The 27311-nt window shown below is 37.9% G+C and overlaps 1 protein-coding gene across 1 annotated transcript in view; it reads left to right on the top strand.

Annotated features, from left to right (window-relative positions):
- PRKD1 (protein kinase D1) overlaps positions 1-27311 on the top strand; it is a 114502-nt gene that overhangs the window by 67110 nt on the left and 20081 nt on the right. The window contains exons 3-10 of the mRNA XM_063290007.1: positions 3605-3736; positions 6916-7076; positions 7896-7919; positions 11330-11540; positions 15139-15216; positions 21762-21963; positions 25309-25432; positions 26471-26548. Of these exons, the coding sequence (XP_063146077.1) occupies positions 3605-3736; positions 6916-7076; positions 7896-7919; positions 11330-11540; positions 15139-15216; positions 21762-21963; positions 25309-25432; positions 26471-26548 (1010 nt within the window). The remainder of the gene's footprint in view (positions 1-3604; positions 3737-6915; positions 7077-7895; positions 7920-11329; positions 11541-15138; positions 15217-21761; positions 21964-25308; positions 25433-26470; positions 26549-27311) is intronic.

Raw genomic sequence — 27311 nt, 5'->3', positions numbered from 1 at the left:
TCAGGGTACATGTTGTGGAAGTCTCTTGTGAGTTTCTTAGCTCTTACATCCTTACTGTTGACCCATTCTGATTGAGCAGGAGGGAAATGCTTCCACCTAATTAGGTATTGTAGCTGACCTCTGTGGATTCTGGAATCAAGTATGGAATGTACTTCAAAGTGTTGCTCTCCTTCTATCATGATTCATAGTGGTGCTTTTGGTTCAGGATGCCATTGGTTGGACTCTTTGAAAGGTTTCAATAGGCTGCAGTGAAACACTGGGTGGATTTGTTTTAAGTTCTTTGGTAGATCCAGTCACACCGTTACAGGATTAATGATTCTCACAATTGGAAATGGCCCAATATGCATAGGCCCCAGTTTCTTTGATGGCTGGGTTGACCTCACATGTTTCGTGGACACATAGACTTTGTCCCCCACCTTCATTTTCCACTCTGGGTCTTGTTTACGATTAGCATATTTTTTGTAACCTTCCCTCGCTCCCTGTAATGCTTTTTGAATGTTATTCCAGCTATCAGATAGTTGTTTGATCCAGCCCTCCATGGACAGTTCCATAGGCAGTTCTGACGGAAGCTCTGGTATGACTATGAGCTCTTGGCCCGTGGCAACTTGGAAGGGGGTAAATCCGGTACTCTGACTCACTGCGTTGTTGTACACTACTTCCACAAACGGTAGCAAGTTGACCCAATTATCTTGTTGGCAACTTACATAGCATCTTAGGTATTGTTCCAGTATCTGGTTCCTTGTTCCATTGCCCCGTCTGTCTGAGGATGGTGGGAGGAGCCCCAATCAACTTTAGAAAGGTGCGCCAGAATTTGGAAGTGAATTGTGTGCCACGATTGGATATCACATGTTTGGAACATCCGTGCAAACGATACATGTCTTGGAGGAAGAGTCTAGCTAGCTGGAGGGCTGAGGGTAGTGTGCGGCATGCAATGAAATGAGTCTGCTTTGAAAATAGATCAGTTGCTACCCAAATGATTGTTTTATTTTTGCTCTCAGGAAGTTCTACTATAAAGTCCATTGCTGTTTGCTTCCAAGGGCAACTAGGGATTGCCATCTCTTGGAGTAATCCTTTTGGCTTTCCCTCCCATGCATTTTGCTGTAGCACACACAGGGCAGCTAGCAATGTATGACTCAACTCTTTTCGCACTGTGGACCACCAAAATTGCCTACGTACTTAGTGCAGCGTTTTTACAAATCCAAAGTGTCCAGTGGCTTTTGCACCTTGACAGCATTCTAGTATTTTCTTCCTAAGGGTTTCGGGCACATAAAGTCTCTCTTTCTTCTACCATAAGCTTTGTTGCTCTTTTAACAGTGTTTTGTTTCCCACAAGCCATCGATCTGTTTTCAAAGCCTCTCGCATCTGTGTTAGTAAACCCCCCTTGGTCTCTAAAGGCTTATTGAGACATCGTGTTTGGCTGCATGTCATCATGCCTGTACAAGCTTGCTTGGAGGGGATGATTGTGTCAATGACTTCCTCCCGTTGGCTATTATGTTGTGGTAAACAGGACAAAGCATCTGCCAGAAAGTTCCTCCCTCCTGGAAGGTAGTTTAACATGAAATTGAATCTCTGAAAGAAATGAGCCCATCTAATTTGTTCTGGGTTCAACTTCCTTGGGGAGTTTTAATGCCACTAGATTTTTATGGTCAGTCCAGACCTCAAATGGGTGAGTGGGGTGCTCCTTCGAGTAGGTGGTGCCATGTGGTTAATGCCCATTTTACTGCAAATGCCTCCTTTTCCCACACATGCCACCACCTCCCAGTCTCTGAGAATTTACATGACAGATATGCACAAGGCCATAACATGACTTCATCATCTTTCTGTAGCAAAATGGCGCTGATTGCTATGTCCAAAGCATTGGCTTGTACTACGAACAGTTGTTGGGGATTGTGGTGTTTTAGTACTGGTTCGGACGTAAATAGCTCTTTTAGGTGTTCAAACGCTCCTTGGCACTCAGTGTTCCAACTCAGCCCAGCCCCCAGTTGTTTCACTGCTCTCTGGTCAGCTCTGCCTTTGGTTTTTAGCTGGTTAGTTAGGGGCAGTGCCACTTGTGCAAAATTAGGTATGAACTGACGGTAAAAATTTGCAAACCCCAGGAAGCTTTGTAGCTCCTCTGTGTCTTAGGGGCTTCCCACCCCACCATATCCTTGATTTTTGCAGGGTCCCTTTCTATTCCTTTACTTGATACTCTGTAGCCTAAATAGGCCAACTTTTCTTTGTGGAATGCACACTTAGACAACTTTATGTAAAGTAGTTGGTTATTCAACAGTCTCTTCAAAACCTCTCTCACTAGGGACCTGTATTCCCTGTATGATACATTTGAGTTGGAAGCCAGACAGCTTCCAGTTGATATGAGAAAAGACAATAACATTGTACACTGATTGCCCCAACAACTCTGGTTCACTATTTCTCCCTATGTCTTTAGGGACAATTTATTCAGCTACCATTCACTTTATCCTTCTTTCCTAAAATAAATAAACAAAAACATATGTTGCAAAGACCTGTGATCCCTGGAGACTGGTTCAGAAACTGTAGTTCAATATCTCATTGACACTGAAATTAAGGCAGTAATTGAGGTGGCTCACTAGTCCAATGAGCTTCTACAAAGCCCACCGGGCTTGTTTTTACCAATTTTGCAGCCCAGTATGGCTCTGATCTATAAAACTGCTCTATGTGGGAGTGAATATTGCACATTCTGCTTTCTCTACAAATCATAAAGCTCACCATTTTCTCTGTATGCATATATGTACCAGCACTGTCAATATTCAGTTTCCCTCTCAAAGTTTCCTTGGTTCTTTCCCATGTATTTGTTTTCTGAGAAGACATCTAACTTTGCATCCCCCTCTACTCCCCTCAAAGTAGTGTTACAGCTATCCTAGAAATAATAAAGCCCTTCAAGTTATTCACAGTATCCTCCATTTAGTTGTTGACCTAAACGTTTTTTTATTCCATCAGGCCAGCAAATTTGTGTTGTGTGAATGGATTGCCTTATCTAATAATGGTAAAGGATAAAATGCTGCATTTTCCACCTTTTTGTCCACAATGATTTAATCCTTCCATCTTAATCAGGGCATACATTATTCTTTTTAATTTCTGGAACTAATTAGGAAGAGAAGGAGCCATACCTTTGATGTCGGAATGAGAAACAACCTCCATGTCAAATCTGACCTATACATTTCATAAACCCTTCCCTTCCATTTTCCTTCAGTGTCATATTTTTTAGATTATAAACTTGAGGGCAGTATTGATATTTATAATATTCTCCAGGAGCATTTTTATCTAAAATGCTTATAATAAGCTCAAAAAAGATCTCTATAGATACAGAACTCATGCAAGTAGTTTGATGACCACTTAGGGAACCCTAAGTAAACCATTCTGCATGCTCCACTTATGTTTTGAAAGCCATCATTATTACTATCCTCCTGAAAAGTGAGTCTTTGTTTTGTATTTCAGTTGAACAAAAGTCTTTGAATGTACGGTATACTCCTTTGCCAAAATGACTCAAGTATTCAGTTGTGTAGATAAGCAGTAAACAGTGATAAAGGATATGCAGCCCTTAATGTCACCATATTTTAAAATGATCAGTAATCTTTTACTTCACCAGCTTCTGCAACTTTTGAAGACTTTCAGATTCGGCCACATGCTCTGTTTGTCCATTCATACAGAGCACCAGCCTTCTGTGACCACTGTGGAGAAATGCTGTGGGGGCTTGTACGTCAAGGACTTAAATGTGAAGGTAAGTGAAAGATCTACCTCCATGTATTTGGTATGCTTTGAAATGTACTGCAAATGATATATGGATTTGCAAAAAAAAAATCTAATGGTGAAACTTCTGTGGATGCAATGGGATACATTTGCGTTCTGGCATCTACTTTGATGGGGAAAAGACAGAAATTATTGCTAAATATGTTTGTTGAGAAAGTAAGATAATTCATCTACGTATCTAGGCAGGATCCAAGTACTGGATCCTTCAACCTTCCATATATATGTTATTTAGCTCAATCAGTAGAAACAATCTTTTTTTTTTTCAACTCCCAATTCAATTGGTTATTCCCAATTCAGTCTAGCCCTAGTTTCCCAATACATCTTTGCCATTCTTTTCAGGCTCTCCCAGCCATATAGAAACCATAAGAATTTAGGAAACTGCCTTATATTGCATCAAATTATAGGTTACAGGCTCAATACTGTGTGTAAAACAGCTCTCCAAGATTTGATTTCAAACGATAGTCTTATCCTGGCTTCTCTGGTGATAAACAAAAGAGAGAGGGAGAAATTCCAAGTTCCAATTAAAAAAAAGTTTTTATTTGGCCCAGCATGTTTTGGAAAGTGTATTCCTTTTTCACTAGAATGACTTGCAACACACAAACATGCACACGCACACACACACACAAAGCTATATTTCTAAAAATGGGCAATGCTCTTTGTGTATATTCAAAATAATTCAGTAAAAGTCTAAAATAGAATAGCCTCATGTTACAAATGCAAGGAGTCAAGTCATTTATAAAAAAGCATTATTATATCTGTTTGCTGCACTCAGCTATTAAGGATAAGAATATTGCTGTAACAAGCACAAGAACCGTTATCTACAAGGAACACAAACATTCTTAGAACATACAGCATACATTACCTTTATTGTGAATAAAAGCAAAAAAATAAAATAAAATACAGATTCCCACAAAGGCAAAATAAGGCACAGGATTGTTTTACCTTCTGGAATGTCCATGAGCTAATTGACCAGTGTGCTCTATAAAACTGACTGAGGTTCATGGTAGTTGTGTTAATTTGTAGTGCCAAAGGGTATAATGGGCTGCAAGGGCAAACTTTTAAGGAGAAATCTATATAAATAAAATATAGATATTGAATGTCTTCCTTTAACCCTCTGTGGCCAGGACTGTTCAGTAGTAAAATCTACTTGTTTTTTTTTTAATAATCCTATCTTAATATAACCTCCACAGTGTCCTGTTGCCCCAAAGTATAAATATGAGTGTATTTTCTTCCCTAGAAGGGCTCCAATTCTGTGTTTCCTATGTTGCCCAAATCCTCTCTAATTTTGGCCACGAGAGCTCCAATTGTTTTGCCCACACAAAGTTGAGGACAAGGGCACTGTATGGCATACACAACATGTGAGCTCAAACTTGCAGTAAACCCTACAGCATAAATGCAATTAATAAGATACATCAAACAGGCTGTTTTCAAGCTGCTTACAGAGTATAAGGAAACCTTGCTTACAGAACACGTTCATTGCAGGACTTTCTGCTTCTCAGGGCTGTTGTCTTGTGGTCACTGCTTTTATTACAAGGACACCCCTCCCCCCATCTTTTTCATGAATCCTGTAGATGTACAGAGACACTCCCTGTGAAGGTTCACTAAATATGCCAACATTGCCTCTCAGATTTATGCTTTTGGGCAACAGAACACCATTGGGCAGTGATGATACGGTCTTATTAAAGAAAGAAACCAACTGCATTTTACTACTGAATCGTTTTAGCTTCAGGGAGATAAATGAAGACATTCGGTAGCTACCTTTGATTTAGATATGTTTGGCTCTTTAAGAATTATGCCCTCAAAGCCCATAATATTCTTTTGCATTGCCAATCACTACAGCTGCCCCCCATCCTCAGTCAATATGCAGATCATGCCACAGTTGACAGACTTCCCAGAAGATAAAGCAAACCTGTTTCTTATTGTCTTTGTGAGTCTTCTTGTTTTTTATTTTCATTCACAGTAGAGGTAAATGTTGAAAAAGGAATACATTCCAAAATGCATTGGACCAGATAAAAACTTTTTTACCGGCACTTGGAATTCTTCCCTCTCTGTTGTTTACATCTAGGTCTGCCCTCCTCTTTCATTGCTCTTAGGTGATACCATTGATTGAACTTTGGATCTTTTATAGGCTGTAAAACAAAGCAAGTAGCTGTTCTGCCAGTAGAGGAGAGCTGATGAGCAGAGGGAAGGGCTATCCTTAGGCCTGACTATCTAGCTCTAGAAAGCAGAATGGTGTTTGTAAACAGTGCTTATGAATGTACATGAGTATGTTTCTTTGAGTTACTAACAAGAAGAGTCAGTAAAAGAGAACTAGAATTCTTGTTTGATGAACTCAGTCCTACTGGTATGTTAAATGTTATATGGAAGGATGGTCATGTTGGATATATTTATTTATTTTCTGGATATTGGCATTTTCAACTTCTCTACTTGTGTCAGCCACTTCTGTATTACTACTGGTATGGTTTTCTTAGCTGGTTTCCCATAAACAACAGCTGCAACTTTTCATGCTCGTTCACAGAGGTTCACAGAAACATATTCAAGTATAGATTTTGATGTAGATCAGTAAGTAGCCAGATTTTAGTTTGGCATGGACAGCTAAAGCTCTGTGATAGTAAAAACAATTTTATAACCACAGCTACTACAAGCAGAACAGTTTCTTTAGTACACTGATAAAGCACCAAGAAAGCCTAATGAAGAGAAAAGGGAAATTTGTTGAGAAGCTGCATATTTATTTTACTTAATAAATATGGATTTGAATTTGGATCACTTCAGAAATAAAAAAATATATGCTCAAGTGAAAATAAGTAATTAATATAATGTGTGTTAGATCTTGCCTAAGTGAAGAATCTTCCTCAAATTTAATGCCATTTTTAATGCATGCTCTTGACAGCATAAATGGAGTCCACATATTAGACATTTATCAGCATATTTCAGAATATAAAAATTTGCTTGGTTGAGAAGTACTGTATTACAAAAACAAACCATGGAACATTTCTGAAACCTGTACATTTTACTTGACTTGCTTATTTAAAAATGCAGACTTTAAAAAGGTGGTAGTCTTTTTATAAAGTTCTAGTTTTCATTGTGATTGACTTCAGTTTTTCCATCATATTTTCCATCATATTGAAATAGATTTTGTTTTCTTCTCAGGATGTGGCTTAAACTATCACAAGAGATGTGCATTTAAAATCCCTAACAACTGCAGTTGTGTCCGGAAGAGGCGATTATCAAATGTTTCATTAACAGGACTTAGTAATATCAGAACAATGTCTGCTGAACTTTCATCTACACCTGCAGATGAAGCACTCCAGGTACAGAATTTCTAAATGTTAAAAATGGTAGGTTGGATATTGAATATATTTGAATGCTTGTCTTTTTTCTAGTGTAGATGGGCTTTTCACGTGTATGTCCCAGCATAAGAATACTTTTGGAATCCCATTGCTAAACTCATTGTTGAAATATAGCACAACAGTTCCTTTCTATAAATGAATAAAATCTTAGTTACTTCTTGTTGGTTCAGTATGGGAGAATTTTCCAATCTTTTGTACCAAAGTGTTCCAGCAAGATAAACATGTTTGGGATCAAAAACATTCCTTAGTTTCTTTAGGCATATGGAACCTTCTACTCCAGTCTACTCCCACCCATTCTTTTTGAACTTTGAAAAGTTACAGTAGTTTATTTCTGGTATTAAAATTAAAACTATAAATTACCCAACTGTAATTTTCTGGCTGTTTAAAAATACATTTAATAATAAATTTTATTTCAATAGCAGACAACATCCAACTTTGCATGAGCAGAATTTGATTTTCACAAAAGAATTCTCACTTTTTCTCTTCTTCATTGTAAGAGGCAGAAAGGAGAAGGGAGAAACCTATTTTTTCTAGCTGTGTCCATTCTGTTGGCAGATGGGCACAATTGGAGGCAACCCTGAATTTATTGGTCAGTTAATCTTACAGAATCTGTACACATTTTAAAAATGATCATTTGTGTAATGGCAATGTATATATTGAATAATTTCATGCAAATTTCAACTTTTTCATTTTTGTTCTAAATTTTGTATTTACTTCCTAAGTAATATTGTTCTACATTTTCTTTTTCCCCTTGTTCTGAATGTGGTCTTCATCTTCTAGATTCCTGCAAGCCCAAGCTTTGAGGTGGGTTCTTGTTTTTTACTCTCCTCTCTTTAAAGTATCATATCAAAACACATTAGGAATTCAGATTTTCTAGTTTTGCTGTAAATTTCATGTAAGACTACAGATGGATCATGATTCTTTAGTTCTGGAAAATTGGAAGTTTTAATAATCTATGACTAGAATGTGCATTTCAGTTCACAAATGAAACATTCAGAAACTCTTCTAAAATTCCAGATGCAATATGCTGCACTATTTTAAGAACACAGTGAAAAGGCATATTTTTACTATGTATCAGCCAGAAGAAGGGGTATGGATAATGTATTGGGCTTCATTATGCTGTATTATAACTACTGCCAGGAGAGAAGGCTCGTAATGCAAAATATCGACGTTTTAAGAGGTAGTACATAGAGAATGCATTACAGCCTAATTCCTCCAAAAGCTTAATTTTCATTGTCAAATATTACTTTTATTTATGTACTTATTAAATTAAAATAAATCTTGTCTCAATATAGTAAAGTCACTTATACATCCTGTGCTTGGAGGAAAAGGTTTAAAAGGTTATGGACTTTTTGCTGAAAAAAGAGAAAAATGAACTCGTGACTTCTGGTTTGAAGATTAGAAAGGGTAGCTTATGGAAAGAAGGAAATTATGATGTAACTTTAGAGAGAGGGGGCAAAATATAAGTGTATCTACAACTGCTGTCAAGAAGATCAGAAACTGCTTCTTTATAACCTTCCCCTTCCCCTTTTTTCACTATTTGCTCTTTTTCTTCCTTATCTTCCTTATCTTCTATGGTTTTTACTTTGTTAAAATTTCTTCAATAAAAATTAGAAGAAAAGAGAAAAAGGTTTAAAAGAAGAAGATGCAATACATTAAGGGGAAAAATATGTAGCTCTGTGCTGAAAAAGTTAAGATGCTTTGGGCATTAGTGGTTTTGGCATGAACAGTATCTGTGGCAGAAATCAGAAAGCAACTGAATTTGAAAGCAGATGCGTTGACAGGGATAGGAATTTGGAGAAGAGTGTTTGGGTAGGTTATTAGTTCTAGGATTTTATGTGACACTTCAGCTTCCATATCTGAAAACAAAATGAAAATGTACTATGTCAAACTCTCTCTCTCTCTGTGTTTACTTAAACTGTTTATATACCACCTTCATGAAATGTGATTCCAGACTGGTTAGCAAAATGAAAATTCCAAGAAACAAAAAAGCCACATCATAAGAACAGTTAGCATATAAAAGAGGACTTTTAAACTACCATTTTGTTATTGCTCCAAAAAGAACACACTGTTTGTGCTAAGCACATTTCCTCAGAGATGGATGAAGCTGCCACGACCAAAAAGGTTGCTTGTTTGGTTCTCTCTTGTTTCATTTTAAACAAGAAGGAAACAGAAAAACAGAGATCAGAGCAGACTCTGTGTAAATGGAGGTGACAATGCTTCAAAGCATCTAGGTTTCAAGACATTAGTCAAGGACAGGTCTACAGCTTAGCACTACTCTTTTAAGGCTGCATTTCTGGAAAAAGAAACCCAGCAGTATTAAAAATTGCCAGTTTGCATTGTGGCAGTGTTCTGGGGGTTTTGGGAGTGGCAAAGGTGGTGATGGGGAGGCCACAGGTGGCTCAGAGACCTAAGGCTGCCTACCTGAATTCAGCAGCTTCCACCAATTTTCTTCTTTTCTGGCAGACGATCCTGTCTTTGGGAGATGCAGATCTGTAGATATTTTTGTTACAGGCTTTAGTTATAGCCTGGCCAAAGCTGAACTGCTGCATAGTGAAGTTTTGCTATTGAAAGGGTAGCTTGGACTTAATCAATTTTCCTGAAACACTTGGCAATGGTGCACTTGTAGTATCTGCACATGTGTGCAACCTCCATAGTATTTGCAAAATGTTCTTGAAATATTATTGCCCAGACTCAAAGTAATATACTTGCTGCAAATTAATTGGAGCAATTTGCTCATTGCCTGGCAAACAGCTGGCTTCTGTAGTTTCCATAGTGTAATCTAGTTAAGCAATTGTTTCCTGGTCAGAATCCAAGCTTCCTGAGTCAGGAATTCTGGCTAGCTACCCAGGGAGGGGGGGGGGAGGAAGAGAAATCACATATTGCTAGCTAACCAAAACGTGCTGGATAAAGAACTATGAACTTGATGCAGGAGATCTGAGCTTTAGCAGATATTTTTGCAAGAAATAATATAATTTTGTGTTGAAAACTTCAGACCTACTGCTACCTTTCATGCTATTGAAACATTCCTAGCTGACTAATTGTATTTCGTTTGGGGGAATTTGTGCTTGTTGCCCTAAGAAAAAGAGGATTTATGTATAACAATAGAAATATGTATATAACAATTGGGCACTGTGATGATTTGGGTTTAAAAGCAAAATGGTACTTTGTTTGGGGCATGAATCTAGCACCTGTCTGCTACTCCTTAAGAAGTTAAGACAGTGAAATATTTACACCCCTGCATGCCCTGAAGCACTTTTTTTACTTTCAGATCTGAAGCACTGTACATCCCTACTTATTTTACAATGTTCTTTGTTTATTGTTCCTGAATGTACATTCCTACAACTTCAAGGGATGAGAGAATAGAAAGAGTTAAGGCATCTCTTCACCTTCTCATTGAACTCAGTGCTTTAACCTTTAGTCCCAGTTTTAGGTCTTCTATTATCTGCTTTTTACTGACATTAAACATTGGCAGGAAACATTCTAGAACTGCCTGACATGTTACTCAGCCTTTTGAAGGTGGATCTTCCTAAATGTCATAGTGAATTCTGCTGCTAAAGTAGTGCCTACCACACATGAACTATGTTGGAAAAAGCAGTCCCAGCATATAAGGGTACCTTTAAAAATCACTCTAAATATTTCTAATTGATTAAACAAATTAATAAATTAAATAAAAATGCAGAACTGTTGCAGTTTATACATCTTTGGTTTAAATGGACACAGGTTTGAACTTTAGTTCAGTTTTTTTCTTCAGCTTATCTAGTCAGTTCCAAACAATGACTTAAGAATATCACTATTCTGTATTTTAAAGTATACAGTCTTCCTAACCATGCATTCTATGGTATTATATGATCAGCATACCTTTTTTTCTCCCTGTTTACTAAAGAATGTACTTGAGAACTAACTGGATTCGAAATTAACTGCATTGCAGAAGTTGAACATAGAAGCCATATTTAGGTTCCTTTGTTCAGGAGTAGAATTTTTGTGTTCAGAAGTCTCAACTGATAATCCGTTTCTGAAGTCCTTCGGAGTTGTTTCAATATAAATGCTTTGTGAGTAAGGGAGAAAATACAGTGAGGAATTCCTGTAAGGGGCCTGGAAGACTAGAGTATTGGCTTAAGTACTTTTTAAAAAAATATTGAGGTATATGCAAAAACACCTTCCATGGGAGAGCTTACTAAAATGACTTTATGTATCTTATTGGCCTATTGTAGCAAAAATCACCACCTGATTTTTCATTTGGAAGAGAGAAGCGGTCTAATTCGCAATCACACATTGGACGACCTATTCAGCTTGACAAGATCTTACTTTCCAAGGTTAAAGTGCCTCATACTTTTGTCATTCACTCATATACAAGGCCAACAGTTTGTCAGTACTGTAAAAAGCTACTTAAAGGACTTTTTAGACAAGGCTTGCAGTGCAAAGGTAAGCAACTTAAGAACTGAAATGAACATGTTACCTTCCTGCAAGAATGCTAATAATGCATTTGTTTTAAAGATTTTTTACAACATTTGAATATTTTATTTGTTACTACTGTGTCCTGTGTTATATGCTGATATATTTCCTTGCTGGTGGGATGCAGACAACAATATATTGGCTTGAAAGAAAGTCTGTAGTTTGGAGATCAAAATCTTAACTGGGTTTTGTTTGCACCTGTGCTAAAATATACTAAAGCTGTTCTTATTATTAGTTTGGAGTACCACAGATATAGCTTACACTAGATTATCTCCAAGGTCTCACCCAATTATTATACTCTAAAAGTATAAAGCTGAGTAAAGCTGGTAACCTAGCCTATAGGTTTTGATTGACCTAAATCATAGCTGATGGGTGGAAAATCAATATCTACGTCCCTGTGTATTGGTAGCCATGGCATAGGGAAGATTGTGGCTTGGAATGCATGACAAATAAATGCTAAAAATTATGAATTAATGAAATAAAGTGAAATAGTTATGGTATAGGTTTGTGAAACTAAAAGGGTGGTAGATCTGAGTGAAAGTAGTCTGATTTTATGGAATGGAGTTATGAGGCATGGTTATAGAAGTATAGGCTGAATTATGAATCTAAGTACTAATAGGTATATCAGAAGGTATGAATTTGTATCATCTAGTTTGTTGTGAGTGCACATGAAAATATGAATCCATAGGTTGGTGATAGTCACATGCTATGCTCAAGGAAATAGTGATAATAGGACTGAAGCTGAATTGTGTGTGGAATTCATGGGGAAAAAATATTCTGCTATATGACATGAATGGAGGGGGGATACTGAGACAGAGTACAGAAAAAAAATAGGGACCATTGGAAGAATCAAGAAAAAATGAGAATGGTGATAGACTAGTACCTACTTAAAAAAGAGTCTGTTCTGAATGCATGGTTTAAACACAAGTCTATCAGTGCATAGATATTGGAAAAGAATGAACTGAAAAGCCTGATTTGATTGATTATGATAAAAGACTGACACAATTAGTGAAAGACATATGTTCTGATGTGGGAGACAATGGTGAAGCAAAAGAGTTGGAAGAAAAATTAATAAAAAAGAATGCTTTAGAAATTAGGATGGAAGATGGATATATTATAATATGCATAAAGGTAGTTGAGATAGAAAAGATAGTTGCAAAAAATACAGTCAAAGACAGCAAGGAATATTTTTTACATATTTTTAAAATATGTAAAAAAATGCAGAGTGGTTTTGATGAAAGTAATGAAAAGACTAAACAAGGAGCCTCCAGCATAACAAAGTGAATTAAAAATAAAATTAATGAAATAATCTGGGATGAAACTTTAGTGAGAGGATGTGGAAGGAATATTTTAGAGATATGTATAGAAGTGTTAGCAATATTTGGAAGAGTAAAATTGAAAAAAAAAATCCTATAAAAGTTCATTTCTAAGAAAAACATGCTAAAAAGGAAGTCATTACTATTGTCCAAGACTGCAGGTGTAGATGGGGGAAATGGAGAAATGGTTAAAATATGGATGTGTGTGTTTGTGGAGTGATCGAAAGACTTTAACTGATATGTGAATCTATTCCTTAACAATTGGGGAAATGCTACTGTTCTTCTCCTATGCAAAGGGAAAGATACAAAGAGTCACTGCGTAGTGTGCCTGGGAAGATAATGGCAGATGGTATGAGATATGACAATGGAAGTGCAATAATGCTGGGCAGGGCATGGGCAAACCAGATTTTAGTTCTTCAGCAGGTCATTGAGAAATGTGTGACTATCAGAACGTTTTTTTCTACTTATTAGTACTGTTAATTTAGCCATTTGAGCCAAGTCCATTAATTTAACAATCCAATCTTCAACCGTGGGTATTTGTGGATCTTTCCATTGTTGTGCATATACAAGTCTGTTTCTGGATTTATATCTACTTGGCAATCACTTTTAGATTACTTGCTTGTAATAGAAAAAAAATGAAGTTTTGTCTTTCGGTTTTAGTGATTAAATGGTTTGTTTTAATAGAAATAATGTTATGATAGTTTAATTAAAGGTAAGAGACTAGATTTGTAAATTAATCTATATCTGTTTTGGAGAAGGTCAGAAGTCACTTTCCGTTTCTGTTTTCTCTCTGTTGACACTTTTATAGTTTTTTTCTTTTTTCTTTAGTTCTGTTTTCTATCTATTCTATACTTCCTTTTTTGTACCTTAATTATACTTTGAAAAAAAATACAAGAAGAAAAGAAAGTTTTTTCTACCATTGATGATTTAGTGTATGATAAAGTGAATATGCTTGTATCTTGGAACAAGTTTGCACAAACATGGAATTGAAAGATGGTTGTTAAATGTAATGAGAACAGTAAATGAAGGAACTAAATACATGAAAATAAATGTAATGCTTGGTGATGTTTTCAGTATTAACCAAGGAGGTTAAGATGGAATATGTAAGATTACTGTATAACATACATACATACATACATACATGCATACATACATTTATCTATCTATCTATCTATCTATCTATCTATCTATCTATCTATCTATCTATCTATCTATCTATCTATTTTCTATCACCGCCCATCTCTCCTGAAAAAGGGAATCTAGGCTCTGTAACATCCTGGACTCCCATTTTTCTTCCTCAACACTGTCTTGCGTTCATCCTGAGAACTCTGTTTCAATAATAGTATGCTTTTTCAGTTCTTAATTTTTGAGGGGTCTAAAAAAGGCACAGACTGTGCAGTTTTGGCACAGAATAAAGCAGCGATTCTCATCCTGCGTGGACTAGGTAGAATAAGAGTAAGTCACTGAAACTTTAAGTCTTTAAAACTTACCATACATGGTGAATATAATAATATAAATGCCCTTCTTGGAAAAGTGCCCTTTTTGTTCTGGTCCTTTGGTAGAGGCATTGGTGGAACTTAAGTTAAGCATGATAAGAACCACTGAAGTAGGGCACCTGGCTATTCCATCTGCCAGCAATAAGCAATAGCTTTTTAAGCTTTGTATGCTTGGATATATTTTTGAAATTATGTATGTTGTTTATGGAAATTTCAGATGCTGTAGTGGAGTGAAGATTTCCAGTAGTTAGAATGCAGTCCTGTTGCTAACTTGCTCTAGCAGTGTTAGCAAAATTAGAATAGAGGATACAAAATACTAAAAGATTCCGAATACATGATGCAAAAAGTATGCTGTGAATATACAAATAGAATGCAGCTTTTCTTATTGCAGAATTCTTGCAGCGGTTCAGATAGGAGCAAAACTTTCTTAAGATGTGTTGCCATACCTCATTTGGAGCTACTTTGTCATTGCCTTGAAAAAATAGGCTTACAATGTGTTTTTTTATAATCCTGTATTGTGGAGCGAATGGAAGCCACCTGACTGGATTGCATAGAATGGCTGGCAGGGAAGGAATTACAAGAAAAGGAGGGAATGTATGGAATTCATTCCCAGCTTTTTCACATAGCATCAGTCTTTGGTTTTCTTGAATTGAGATCCACTGTCTAATATCCAGACTTAATAATGTTCTTTGTATCTGAAACTGGTACGTTATAACCAAGCAATTTGTGCAAATTATGGATCTTTTCTTTAAACAGATTGTAGATTCAACTGTCACAAACGCTGTGCACCTAAAGTACCAAATAATTGCCTTGGAGAAGTGGCCATTAATGGAGGTAAGTTGCATCAAAGGTATTAGTCATCTGTACTCTAAAGACTATTTGAAGAGACAGCAGTCATTTATTAGTGGAGACAAAGAAAAAAAAGATAATAGTGTGTCAAAATTAAGAATGTGTATGTCAATAAGCCTTGACTTAAACAACTAAAATACTGAGAATGAGTTATTAATATATTACTGTAGTTGAAAATGTAATAATCTAGTCTTTAATAATTTTAGTGTATAAGTAATAAAATAATAATTCTAGTCCATAAATAATAAATAAGTCCACTGAAATTTGAAATATGAGTATGCAATTTTATTTTAAAGTAAAATAAATCACCCTGTTATATGTGAGTAATTTTTTATGCTTCAACATAAATAAATTTAAATGAATTTCATATTGGAGAGAAGCAAGCAGCCCTCTGATGGACTTCTACAGATCTTGGACCATCTCTATGATTATTGACTCACCAAACCCATTTCTTAATATTGGTCTCCCTGCTTTTGGAATACAGCTTCTGGCATACAGTATCACTCAAAGGTTGGGAATGAGTTCCAGCCTGAAAAAATGTTGTCCACAACTGATCAAAGAAGAATAAACTAGACATTTATAATTAACATACATGCTAGGGCCTGTGTAATCAAGATTTGTCATGGAGTTGAGAATTAGGAATGCCCAGAGTTTATACCAAGGCCCCCAATGAGCCTAATTTTACAGCTTCCATAGACAGGCATTTTCTTTTAACATATTTATATTCCAACAATGACAATGACAATTGATCGATGTTGTATTTGTAAGCAGACTTTTCTCAGAAGTTACCATGCAGTCTTTCAGTATTTACAAGCAACCTTTTCTGTGAAGAATCTCCCAGAAATGAACAGTTTATTTATTTATTATTTATATATTAAACAAATTTGTGAGGCCACCCAACTCACACATGGTGACTCCAGGAGGCCTACAAAATTAAAAACCATAAAAACACAATACACAGCCCATGGTGGCAGCAAACACATTCATATCAGCCACTTGATTGGCTCCGAAGCGACCTGGGATCCCCAGGCCTGCTGACAAAACCACGTCTCAGGGCCTTCCGGAAAAGGAGCAAGGAGGGGGTCAATCTTATATCTGGGGGAATGATGTTTGTAGGCAAATCATATTTGCTGTCTTTGATTGTTATGTCTGCCAAAGGGAAGCGACTCTCAAGAAATTACACATAGTATTTGCCATCCTTAAACAACCAGCCAAGGATTAGATAAATGTTTATTGAAAATTCATTTCAGAGAGAGAAGCAAGATTACTGGTATCACAGTATTTACAGTATTATTTAATTCTAACTAAAAATAATTAAGAAAAGACAATTTCTTCCTGGTACAAAATATCTAAGCTTACAGAAAATGAGACTAGAAGAATGGCCCATAGGTAACGCCTAGTGCGTTACCAACGGTGGATAAAGCTCAGAAGAAAATATGTGACATATTCAACTGTAATGTTCTAGATTCATTTTCAGTGCTTTGTTGTTTATTCGTTTAGTCGCTTCCGACTCTTCGTGACTTCATGGACCAGCCCACGCCAGAGCTTCCTGTCGGTCGTCAACACCCCCAGCTCCCACAGGGACGACTCCGTCACCTCTAGAATATCATCCATCCCCCTTGCCCTTGGTCGGCCCCTCTTCCTTTTGCCCTCCACTCTCCCTAGCATCAGCATCTTCTCCAGGGTGTCCTGTCTTCTCATGATGTGGCCAAAGTATTTCAGTTTTGCCTTTAATATCATTCCCTCAAGTGAGCAGTCTGGCTTAATTTCCTGGAGGATGGACTGGCTGGATCCTCTTGCAGTTCAAGGCACTCTCAGAATTTTCCTCCAACACCACAGTTCAAAAGCATCGATCTTCCTTCTCTCAGCCTTCCTTATGGTCCAGCTCTCACAGCCATATGTTACTACGGGGAACACCATTGCTTTGACTATGCGGACCTTTGTTGTCAGCGTGATGTCTCTGCTCTTAACTCTTTTGTCGAGATTTGTCATTGCTCTTCTCCCAAGAATTTTCAGTGCTTAGAAAATGAATGTCTAAGAAGTTGTATGAGAAATATTTGAGTTTTATATGTTGCCACTAATATGATAAAAGATCATTTGCTGTAATCTGTGGACACCGCCCAGAGTCCCTCTGGTGGGAGGAGATAAATTTGATAAATAAATAAATATTTTTTTCTAAAATATATGTGTATGCTTACATCCTTACAGTCTTAGCTCTCATATTGTAATGCATTATTTTATTCATCATGGGCCACAGTACTCAGCTGCTGAAATGTTGTTTAGTCTTGTCAGTAGTTCTACCCATCATCATTCCAACACTGCCCCCCCCATAATACCTGACCATCTGTTACTTCACCAATGACTTTGGCTTAATTTTTAGTACTTTCTTCCCCTCTTCTCCTTTTCTCAATGGTTTCTGTGAAGATTTTGGGATAATCTAATTTGTAATTTAGGCAATTAGATAAACTGAGATTAAAAACTAAGTACACCTAACTGCCTTCAGCAAAGGATCGTTACCTTGTCGTGGTGCTGGAGCTTGAGCACCTCAATGATGCCATGAGCTAAACTGTGAAGGGCCACCCAAGACGGGAAGGTCATGACAGAGAGGTCAGACTAAATGCGATCCCTGGGGAAGGTAATGGCAACCCACCCCAGTATTCTTGCCGTGAAAACTAAATGGATCAGTACAACCAGAGATATGTCGGTATACCATCGGAAGATGAGACCCCCAGGTCGGAAGATGGTCAAAATGCTACTGGGGAGGAACAGAGGATGAGCTCAACTAGCCCCAGACGTGATGACGCAGCTAGCTCAAAGCCGAAAGGACGGCTAGCGGCCGACGGTGCTGGTGGTGAACGGCGAATCCGATGTTCTAAGGATCAACACACCATTGGAACCTGGAATGTAAGATCTATGAGCCAGGGCAAATTGGATGTGGTTATTGGTGAGATGTTAAGATTAAAGATAGACATCCTGGGCGTCAGTGAACTGAAATGGACTGGAATGGGCCACTTCACATCAAATGACCACCAGATCTACTACTGTGGACAAGAGGACCACAGAAGAAATGGAGTAGCCTTCATAATTAATAGTAAAGTGGCTAAAGCAGTGCTTGGATACAACCCAAAAAACGACAGAATGATCTCAATTCGAATTCAGGGCAAGCCATCTAACATCACGGTGATCCAAATATACGCCCCAACCACAAATGCTGAAGAAGCTGAAGTAGAGCAGTTCTATGAGGATCTGCAGCACCTACTGGACAACACGCCTAAAAGAGATGTTATTTTCATCACGGGAGACTGGAATGCTAAGGTGGGCAGTCAAATGACACCTGGAATTACAGGTAAGCATGGCCTGGGAGAACAAAATGAAGCAGGACATAGGCTGATAGAATTTTGCCAAGACAATTCGCTCTGCATAACAAACACTCTCTTCCAACAACCTAAGAGACGGCTTTATACATGGACTTCACCAGATGGACAACACCGAAATCAGATTGACTACATCCTTTGCAGCCAAAGGTGGCGGACATCTGTACAGTCGGTAAAAACAAGACCTGGAGCTGACTGTAGTTCAGATCACGAACTTCTTCTTGCACAATTTAGGATCAGACTCAAGAGATTACGGAAGACCCACAGATCAGCTAGATATGAGCTCACTAATATTCCTAAGGAATATGCAGTGGAGGTGAGGAATCGATTTAAGGGACTGGACTTAGTAGATAGGGTCCCGGAAGAATTATGGACAGAAGTTGGCAGCATTGTTCAGGAGGCGGCAACAAAATACATCCCAAAGAAAGAGAAAACCAAGAAGGCAAAATGGCTGTCTGCTGAGACACTAGAAGTAGCCCAAGAAAGAAGGAAAGCAAAAGGCAACAGTGATAGGGGGAGATATGCCCAATTAAATGCAAAATTCCAGAGGTTAGCCAGAAGAGATAAGGAATTATTTTTAAACAAGCAATGCGCGGAAGTGGAAGATGACAATAGAATAGGAAGGACAAGAGACCTCTTCCAGAAAATTAGAAACATGGGAGGTAAATTCCAGGCAAAAATGGGTATGATCAAAAACAAAGAGGGCAAGGACCTAACAGAAGAAGAAGAGATCAAGAAAAGGTGGCAAGAATATACAGAAGACCTGTATAGGAAGGATAACAATATCGGGGATAGCTTTGACGGTGTGGTCAGTGAGCTAGAGCCAGACATCCTGAAGAGTGAGATTGAGTGGGCCTTAAGAAGCATTGCTAATAACAAGGCAGCAGGAGACGACGGCATCCCAGCTGAACTGTTCAAAATCTTGCAAGATGATGCTGTCAAGGTAATGCATGCTATATGCCAGCAAATTTGGAAAACACAAGAATGGCCATCAGATTGGAAAAAATCAACTTATATCCCCATACCAAAAAAGGGAAACACTAAAGAATGTTCAAACTATCGAACAGTGGCACTCATTTCACATGCCAGTAAGGTAATGCTCAAGATCCTGCAAGGTAGACTTCAGCAATTCATGGAGCGAGAATTGCCAGATGTACAAGCTGGGTTTAGAAAAGGCAGAGGAACTAGAGACCAAATTGCCAATATCCGCTGGATAATGGAAAAAGCCAGGGAGTTTCAGAAAAACATCTATTTCTGTTTTATTGACTATTCTAAAGCCTTTGACTGTGTGGACCATAACAAATTGTGGCAAGTTCTTAGCGGTATGGGGATACCAAGTCATCTTGTCTGCCTCCTGAAGAATCTGTATAACGACCAAGTAGCAACAGTAAGAACAGACCACGGAACAACGGACTGGTTTAAGATTGGGAAAGGAGTACGGCAGGGCTGTATACTCTCACCCTACCTATTCAACTTGTATGCAGAACACATCATGCGACAAGCTGGGCTTGAGGAATCCAAGGCTGGAGTTAAAATCTCTGGAAGAAACATTAACAATCTCAGATATGCAGATGATACCACTTTGATGGCTGAAAGCGAAGAGGAACTGAGGAGCCTTATGATGAAGGTGAAAGAAGAAAGTGCAAAAGCTGGCTTGCAGCTAAACCTCAAAAAAACCAAGATTATGGCAACCAGCTTGATTGATAACTGGCAAATAGAGGGAGAAAATGTAGAAGCAGTGAAAGACTTTGTATTCCTAGGTGCAAAGATTACTGCAGATGCTGATTGCAGTCAGGAAATCAGAAGACGCTTAATCATTGGGAGAAGAGCAATGACAAATCTCGATAAAATAGTTAAGAGCAGAGACATCACACTGACAACAAAGGCCCGCATAGTTAAAGCAATGGTGTTCCCTGTAGTAACATATGGCTGTGAGAGCTGGACCATAAGGAAGGCTGAGCGAAGGAACATCGATGCTTTTGAACTGTGGTGTTGGAGGAAAATTCTGAGAGTGCCCTGGACTGCAAGAAGATCCAACCAGTCCATCCTCCAGGAAATAAAGCCAGACTGCTCACTTGAGGGAATGATATTAAAGGCAAAACTGAAATACTTTGGCCACATAATGAGAAGACAGGACACCCTGGAGAAGATGCTGATGCTAGGGAGAGTGGAGGGCAAAAGGAAGAGGGGCCGACCAAGGGCAAGATGGATGGATGATATTCTAGAGGTGACGGACTCGTCCCTGGGGGAGCTGGGGGTGTTGACGACCGACAGGAAGCTCTGGCGTGGGCTGGTCCATGAAGTCACGAAGAGTCGGAAGCGACTAAACGAATAAACAACAACACCTAACTGCATGACATGTCACTTGTTATCCATACTTTTCAGTCACTTGTGTTGTTTTCATCTATATGCATCTGATTACAGCAGGTGGAAGCATCTAGCCAATATTAGCTGATCTTAAAAAACTGAACAGATCAGATATGGATGAGAGACTACCAGGAAAACCCAGGTCTATATATTAAACAGGGCAGCAGAAAAACATCCTTGAAGATTGTCAGCATGCTTCACAATGGCGAACTATTTCCATATTGTTGCCAAGAACAATATACATGTGTCCGTGTACTCACCATAAGTCGGGCTCAACTCAAGGAATAGTTTAACTTATATTCATCAGACTTTAGGGCATTTTTTATCCCATAGACGCAACGGATCATTACATATCCATACACTGTATATTAAAGTTTTATTCTATTTCCTGATTATTAATAGGAAAAATGCTTGGCATTTACTAATATGCTAATGAATGGTTCCAAGCAAAAGATTGTATTTCTGTAGAAATTAGAGAATATTCTAGTTTCACTTTTGATTTTCTAAATCTATTTTAGACATAAAGGTAGATACAATCTTTGGATATAAGATTCTGTTCAATTAGCTTCATCCAACGACTGGATTTGTCTTCGCCAATAGAACAAGGAAGGGTTATTCTTCCTTCCCTCTTTTGCAAGAACTGCTCCAAAGGTCAAGAGCCCTCCAAAGCAGATTTAGGGACTTGAGGACGAGAGGAGGTTTACTTCTGTGATGTTGGATAGTATGGCCAATTCAGCTTAGACCTTTTTCCTGGATTACTGTAATAATGTAGTTTTTTAAACATTCCAGATTTGCTTAGCCCTGGAACTGAGTCTGATGCTGTCATGGAAGAGGGAAGTGATGACAATGACAGTGAAAGAAACAGTGGCCTCTTAGATGAAATGGAAGATTCTATGGTGCCTGATGCTGAGATGGTGATTGTGAATCCAGGTGACAGTGGAGACATGCAGGACACTGATCCTGACCATGATGAGAGTAGCAGAATGATCAGGTGAGTTTAGCATAGTAATAATGTTTGCTTTTATTGCTGTATAAGCATGCCAACAGTATCTACTGATACCATTCAGGACAAAGGATGCTGCATCACTGAACGTTTTACATTTTCCTAAATAGTGGATCACAGTTTTTGGGTATCTTGCAAATAAGATGTATATGCTTATTATTGTGATCTTTATACTGCCCACTCCAGAGATTCTAGGGACTCTACAACATAATAGTCATCCAAAATGTTAGAATTAAAGTACAATTAAAACATAAACAATAAAATAGTATTACAACAATGCCCCTGATACAACTATCAAATAGATGTTAAAAAGGAAACTTTTTAATCATCTTCTTATATGCCAGAAGCAAGAGGTCTAGGTAAATCTCAAGAGCAGCATGTTCCATAGAATGTGGGCAATCACAGAGAAGGCTGGATTCAGAAGACAGCTAGGGTAAGAGACTGGAAACCAAATCCTGTGATGAATGGTTAAAGGAACTAGGTATTTGTAGCCTGCAGAAGAGAAGACTGAATGGAGATATGACAGCAGTCTTCAGATATCTGAAGGAGGAGTGGACTTGTTCTCTGCCATCCCAGAGAGCAGAACCAGTACCATTTCCTTGTAACTATATGAAAGTAGATTCATGTTTGATCCTGAGAGTAAAATCTTGATGGAGAAAATACCAACTAATGGAATAAGTTGCCTTAGTAAGTGATATACTTCCCTTCTGTGAAAGTCTTCAAAAGAGGCTGAATAGCCATTTGTCTGAAATGCTTTAGTAATTTCTGCAGTGAGCAGTGCTTGGATTAGATGACCTGTGAGGTCCCTTCTAAGTCTGTGATTATTGACCATTCACCTCCAGCCATGGCAGGACTTTTAGTGGCATCTATCTGGATATTGTCACTTGGTGGACAAAACCATACTGGGTGAGTTAAGTAATCCAGCATTATTCTGTGTAGTGCTTTATAGGTTATAACTAACACATTGATATGGGCCCAGAAGTTTACTGATAATCAGTACAATCACGGCAAAGTAAGTATTATTCTGAGGTAATAGGTTTTCCTGCCTGGAGCAGCTGCTGCATACTGGACTAGCTGTAACTTTGTCTTCAAAGGCTGCTCCATGTAGAGCACATTGCAGTATGCTACTGGACAGAGTGGTTAGCATACCACCAGCAGCTTTAGGTTATTCCTTTCATCTACCTTCATATACAGGCACTCACATGCAGTAGCCTTGAGTATAGTGCCTTTGGTTACTGCCAATGCCTCCTTAATGATTGTACAATTCTTCTTCCTCAGTCTTGGCATATGGTTACTGCAGAACCTGAAACCCAGAAAGGCAGATCCCTGATAGGTCCACATTTCTTCTCTTCCCAGCTGAGTATCAGTAATACACATCAAGTTTGCAGTGCTTATAGCCATGGGTGGACATGATCTATTCTGTATAAACCTGGCATTTACCAACAACAGCATGAGAATAACAATGTAGGTCCCTCTTCTCCTGTAGTGGCTCACCTGGTGCCCACCTGACATAATTTTTTCTGTTGCCATCTAGCTGTGAGCTGCTATTCCTGTTCCCCACACTGTGTAGCCCTGGTCTCCTTATCCTGAGATTTCACTCACCCGCATCCCGGTCAACAAATTTGTTCTTGAGCTGCAGCCTGCCAAACATGTGCTATGCCTACCTAAACTTGCCAACAAGCCCTTCAGCCAATCATATTTACAACCATTTCCTCTCTCAAAACATATTCCACCACCAACTGTAAAAACCTTACCGAAGATAACCTTTCCTGCACCCTTTTCACTCTTGTCCACGATGACCCCATCTCCTACTCTCATTTTAGGGAAAGCTCTCATTTCATTGACTGCTCCCACTTACTTCATCTGCTCTTGCAACTAGCCAGATCCACAGGTCATCAGAATCCAGGCTCTGATCATGTCCCCAGGCAGCAACTCTAAATCAGTCTCCCAGGATTTTTGCAGGAGCCTCTTCTGACCAACAAGCCTCTGCCATTCCTGGGTCTGTTCCAGATAGCCCATACTCCATTCTTCCACCCATTCTTTGCTCCTCTCACTAGTGACTGCTCTTTTTTTCTTTCTTCTGTTCCTTTCCTCTTGTTGTTTTAATTCTTATTCTGCCATCACCCCGCTAATCATTTCCATTGTATCCATTAACATTCCAGATTGAATGATTTTATTGTTTTCTTTATTTTGTTTTTCTGTTTTAATCTGTTACATGTTTTATGTAAACTGATTTAATATTTTTGTTCAAAAGTAGCACAGAAATAAATACATATATTTTCTCTCTAAACCACTCTAAACTTTATCTGATAAGGTAAATAAGTTAAGCTGAGAAAAAGGACTGAACTAACATCATCTGTATTGAAATAGAAATTTGAACCTGAATTATTCCATGCAGAGGCCAGTGCTATTAACTACTACGCACCACACTAAGTTTGAATGTACTGTATGAAGCACAGATCTGTCAGTAGGTCTAATGCATAACTGGAATGTTCAGAACATTTTGATCATGAAATAGTTCAACCTCAATTTGGCTGTTTATAGTGTACTGAGATCAAGAGCAAATATGTGTGACCCAAGAGTTCTGTGCTAAAGTTGAAACAAAACTTTGTGCTTTTGAAGTATGTTGTTTCAGGTGGTTTACTTGTTCCAAGCTGTCCTGCATTTGGGCTGATTTGTGGCTTGTGACTGGGTGGCTTTTTTCAAACTATATCCAGCCTAGTCAGTTCATTAGGGAAGAGCCATGTCCTGCTACTATTGATTTGCAATCTCTGTGTTTTCGTTGGAAATGTTCATTTTAGGGAGAACCTAAAGTCACTGAAAAAGTAACATATGAAAGATGGTATAATTTGTTAGGTTTTTTCTGCTTAACCTCTCTGTAAGAATTTGATGATGTGATTTCTTGTGTTTTTTTCTCCCAGTAATATCATACTGAGATCAAATGATCTGTCTCTAAATTTAAAAGTCCGTGTCAGTTTTATTGCAATATAATTTAATGTTATATTTCACTGAATGAATATCACCTAGATCAACCTTCTGTACAGTGCAAAAATCAAGGAAACCATACTAGACAGGTAGCCATGTAGCTCCTTTCAAAACCTTCTAGTGAGCAGAAATCTACTTTTCTCTTTCAGCTGCTCAGGTCATTTCTGTGTTGGGGTGACTATGTAAGTTCATAAATGTAATAAATGAATGCAAGTCCAGATATTATTGTGCCTGCAATAAATCGCTGTTCAGAAATATGTGAGTTGAACAAGTAACCATTTAAATTGTCTCTCTTTGAAAGCATCGTTCAAATAATCTGTTATTTGGTTTACTGTTGCTTTTTTTAAGCCCTTCAACAAGCAATAATATCCCATTAATGAGAGTGGTACAATCTGTCAAACATGCAAAAAGGAGAAGTAGTACAGTAATAAAAGAAGGATGGATGGTTCACTACACAAGCAAAGACAGTTTGGTAAGGAAGTAATTAGCTGAACCTATTCATTTATTTAACATTGATATGAAGAACATTCAGGGTACCTTACAGAAGTCTTTCAATGGTCATGATTACATTTTGAATATTGAAGTTTAATTTCCATGTATACAAAGTGCTTCAGGAGTTACACAAGAAACAGAAAACCTGGAATGGTGTCCAAAGAACTTAGGTAATGTACAAAGGGACATTCAGGTGTTCCCACAAAATATATCCTATTATATGTGTTGGGAGAATAATATCTAACTTTAATCCAGATTCACACTTACTCTTGTTCATTTTTTCTAAGTTGTGACATTTCTGTTAAGAGTTGGTTGTAAAAGAGGTGGTCTCTGTATTGAGTAATCTTTCCTCACTGATGCCTGTGAGAATAGATATTTTCAACTACAGTTTCCATGGTTCCTTTCCATTCGCTTATGTTGATTGTGACAGATGGCAGCTGAAGTCAAAAACATATTGAAGACATTGATTGCCTGACCCCTTGGCTTCATAGGCAGGCAGTCATGGGTTGTGTGATAGAGGGTATATATTGCCCATCTCCAGTCTCTTGCCTTGAACAGTACCTTATGTATAATTAGAAAAGAATAACCTTTTTCAAACAATTCAAGATTTCACATGTAATATCAGTTTTGACTCAGGGTGGTGCATGTTAGTTTCAATCTATATTTGATCAGTTAATATGAAGTGATGAGTAGCAACTTTGTACAAACTTTGACAAGCAAAATCCAATTTTATTGATAGATATTTATAAGGGAACTAAAAGGCACATTCTGATGAACGTTACCGAGTGGAAAATGCAGTCTTCAGAGAATAAATGCAGAAAATATGCATTTCAAATGCATTTTAAAATATTACTTTTAAGCAATATAAAATGATGCAATGGAGAACTTCTGTGTAGTAATTGCAACTATTTATCATTTGTCTAAATCTGCATCATTGTGTTAGTTTATTTCATTTTATTTCATTTTGCTGCATTCTTTACTAATTGTTAAAATATTTCAATTTTCTATTTCCATGCAGAGGAAGCGGCACTACTGGAGATTGGATAGCAAATGTATCACTTTGTTTCAAAATGAAACTGAAAGCAAATACTACAAGGTAAAAATGGTTTTAGTTTTTAGATAAAGTTTATTTATTTATTTACTTAGTTGTTTTGACTTGGATGCTGCCTGAGTCCAGTTGGCTCTGGGTGGGCATAGCATAAAAACAAAGCAACAAATATGCACTTAAAAAACCAAGTATATAACATTACTAGGAGTTAACCTCTGAAGCAGGTTATCTAGTTGCTAAGGGTGGGGAAAGTGCTTTCCTCTTTCACATGTTTATGGCTAGGAAAGGAACTTGGCTTGGTCTTCCTATTAGTGCAGCAATTTGGGAAGATCCTTCTTCAGCTCCAGTTTTAATCTGGGCAAGAAAAAATAATCTTTTTATACTTAGAGTGGAAATTGTGGGTTTCCAAACTGTGCATTAGACTTGATCTTGGCACGTTTCTCCAATGTCTCTAGTAGGCCTGGGCAAATTATCTGATGAGCCTTCACTGATGAATAAAACATCCCTCTGGATCTGCTCCTCAAAGCCATGAAGCAGCTGCAACTGCTTGAAAGCTCAGAGTAACTGCTTCCAGATCCTCCTGAGGTCCTTTGGACATGCATCTGCATGCCCAGAAGACATTTCCAGTGGGATAGTTAGCAAAGCAGTTCATCAAATGATTTGTACAAGCCTAATGTCATCACTATTGATGCCAATATTTATCATGTAATAACTAAGCATAATTATAATATTTAAATCGGCAGATAACATGCAAAATATAGAGGTAATATTTAAACCTAACCTTTCTCTGATTTTTTAATGGAGTTTCTAA

Source organism: Candoia aspera, chromosome 1, assembly GCF_035149785.1.
Source record: "Candoia aspera isolate rCanAsp1 chromosome 1, rCanAsp1.hap2, whole genome shotgun sequence".
Lineage (NCBI taxonomy): Eukaryota > Metazoa > Chordata > Lepidosauria > Squamata > Boidae > Candoia > Candoia aspera.
The sequence above is the reverse complement of the archived record's forward strand: the minus strand, read 5'-3'. Positions and strand labels throughout refer to the sequence as shown.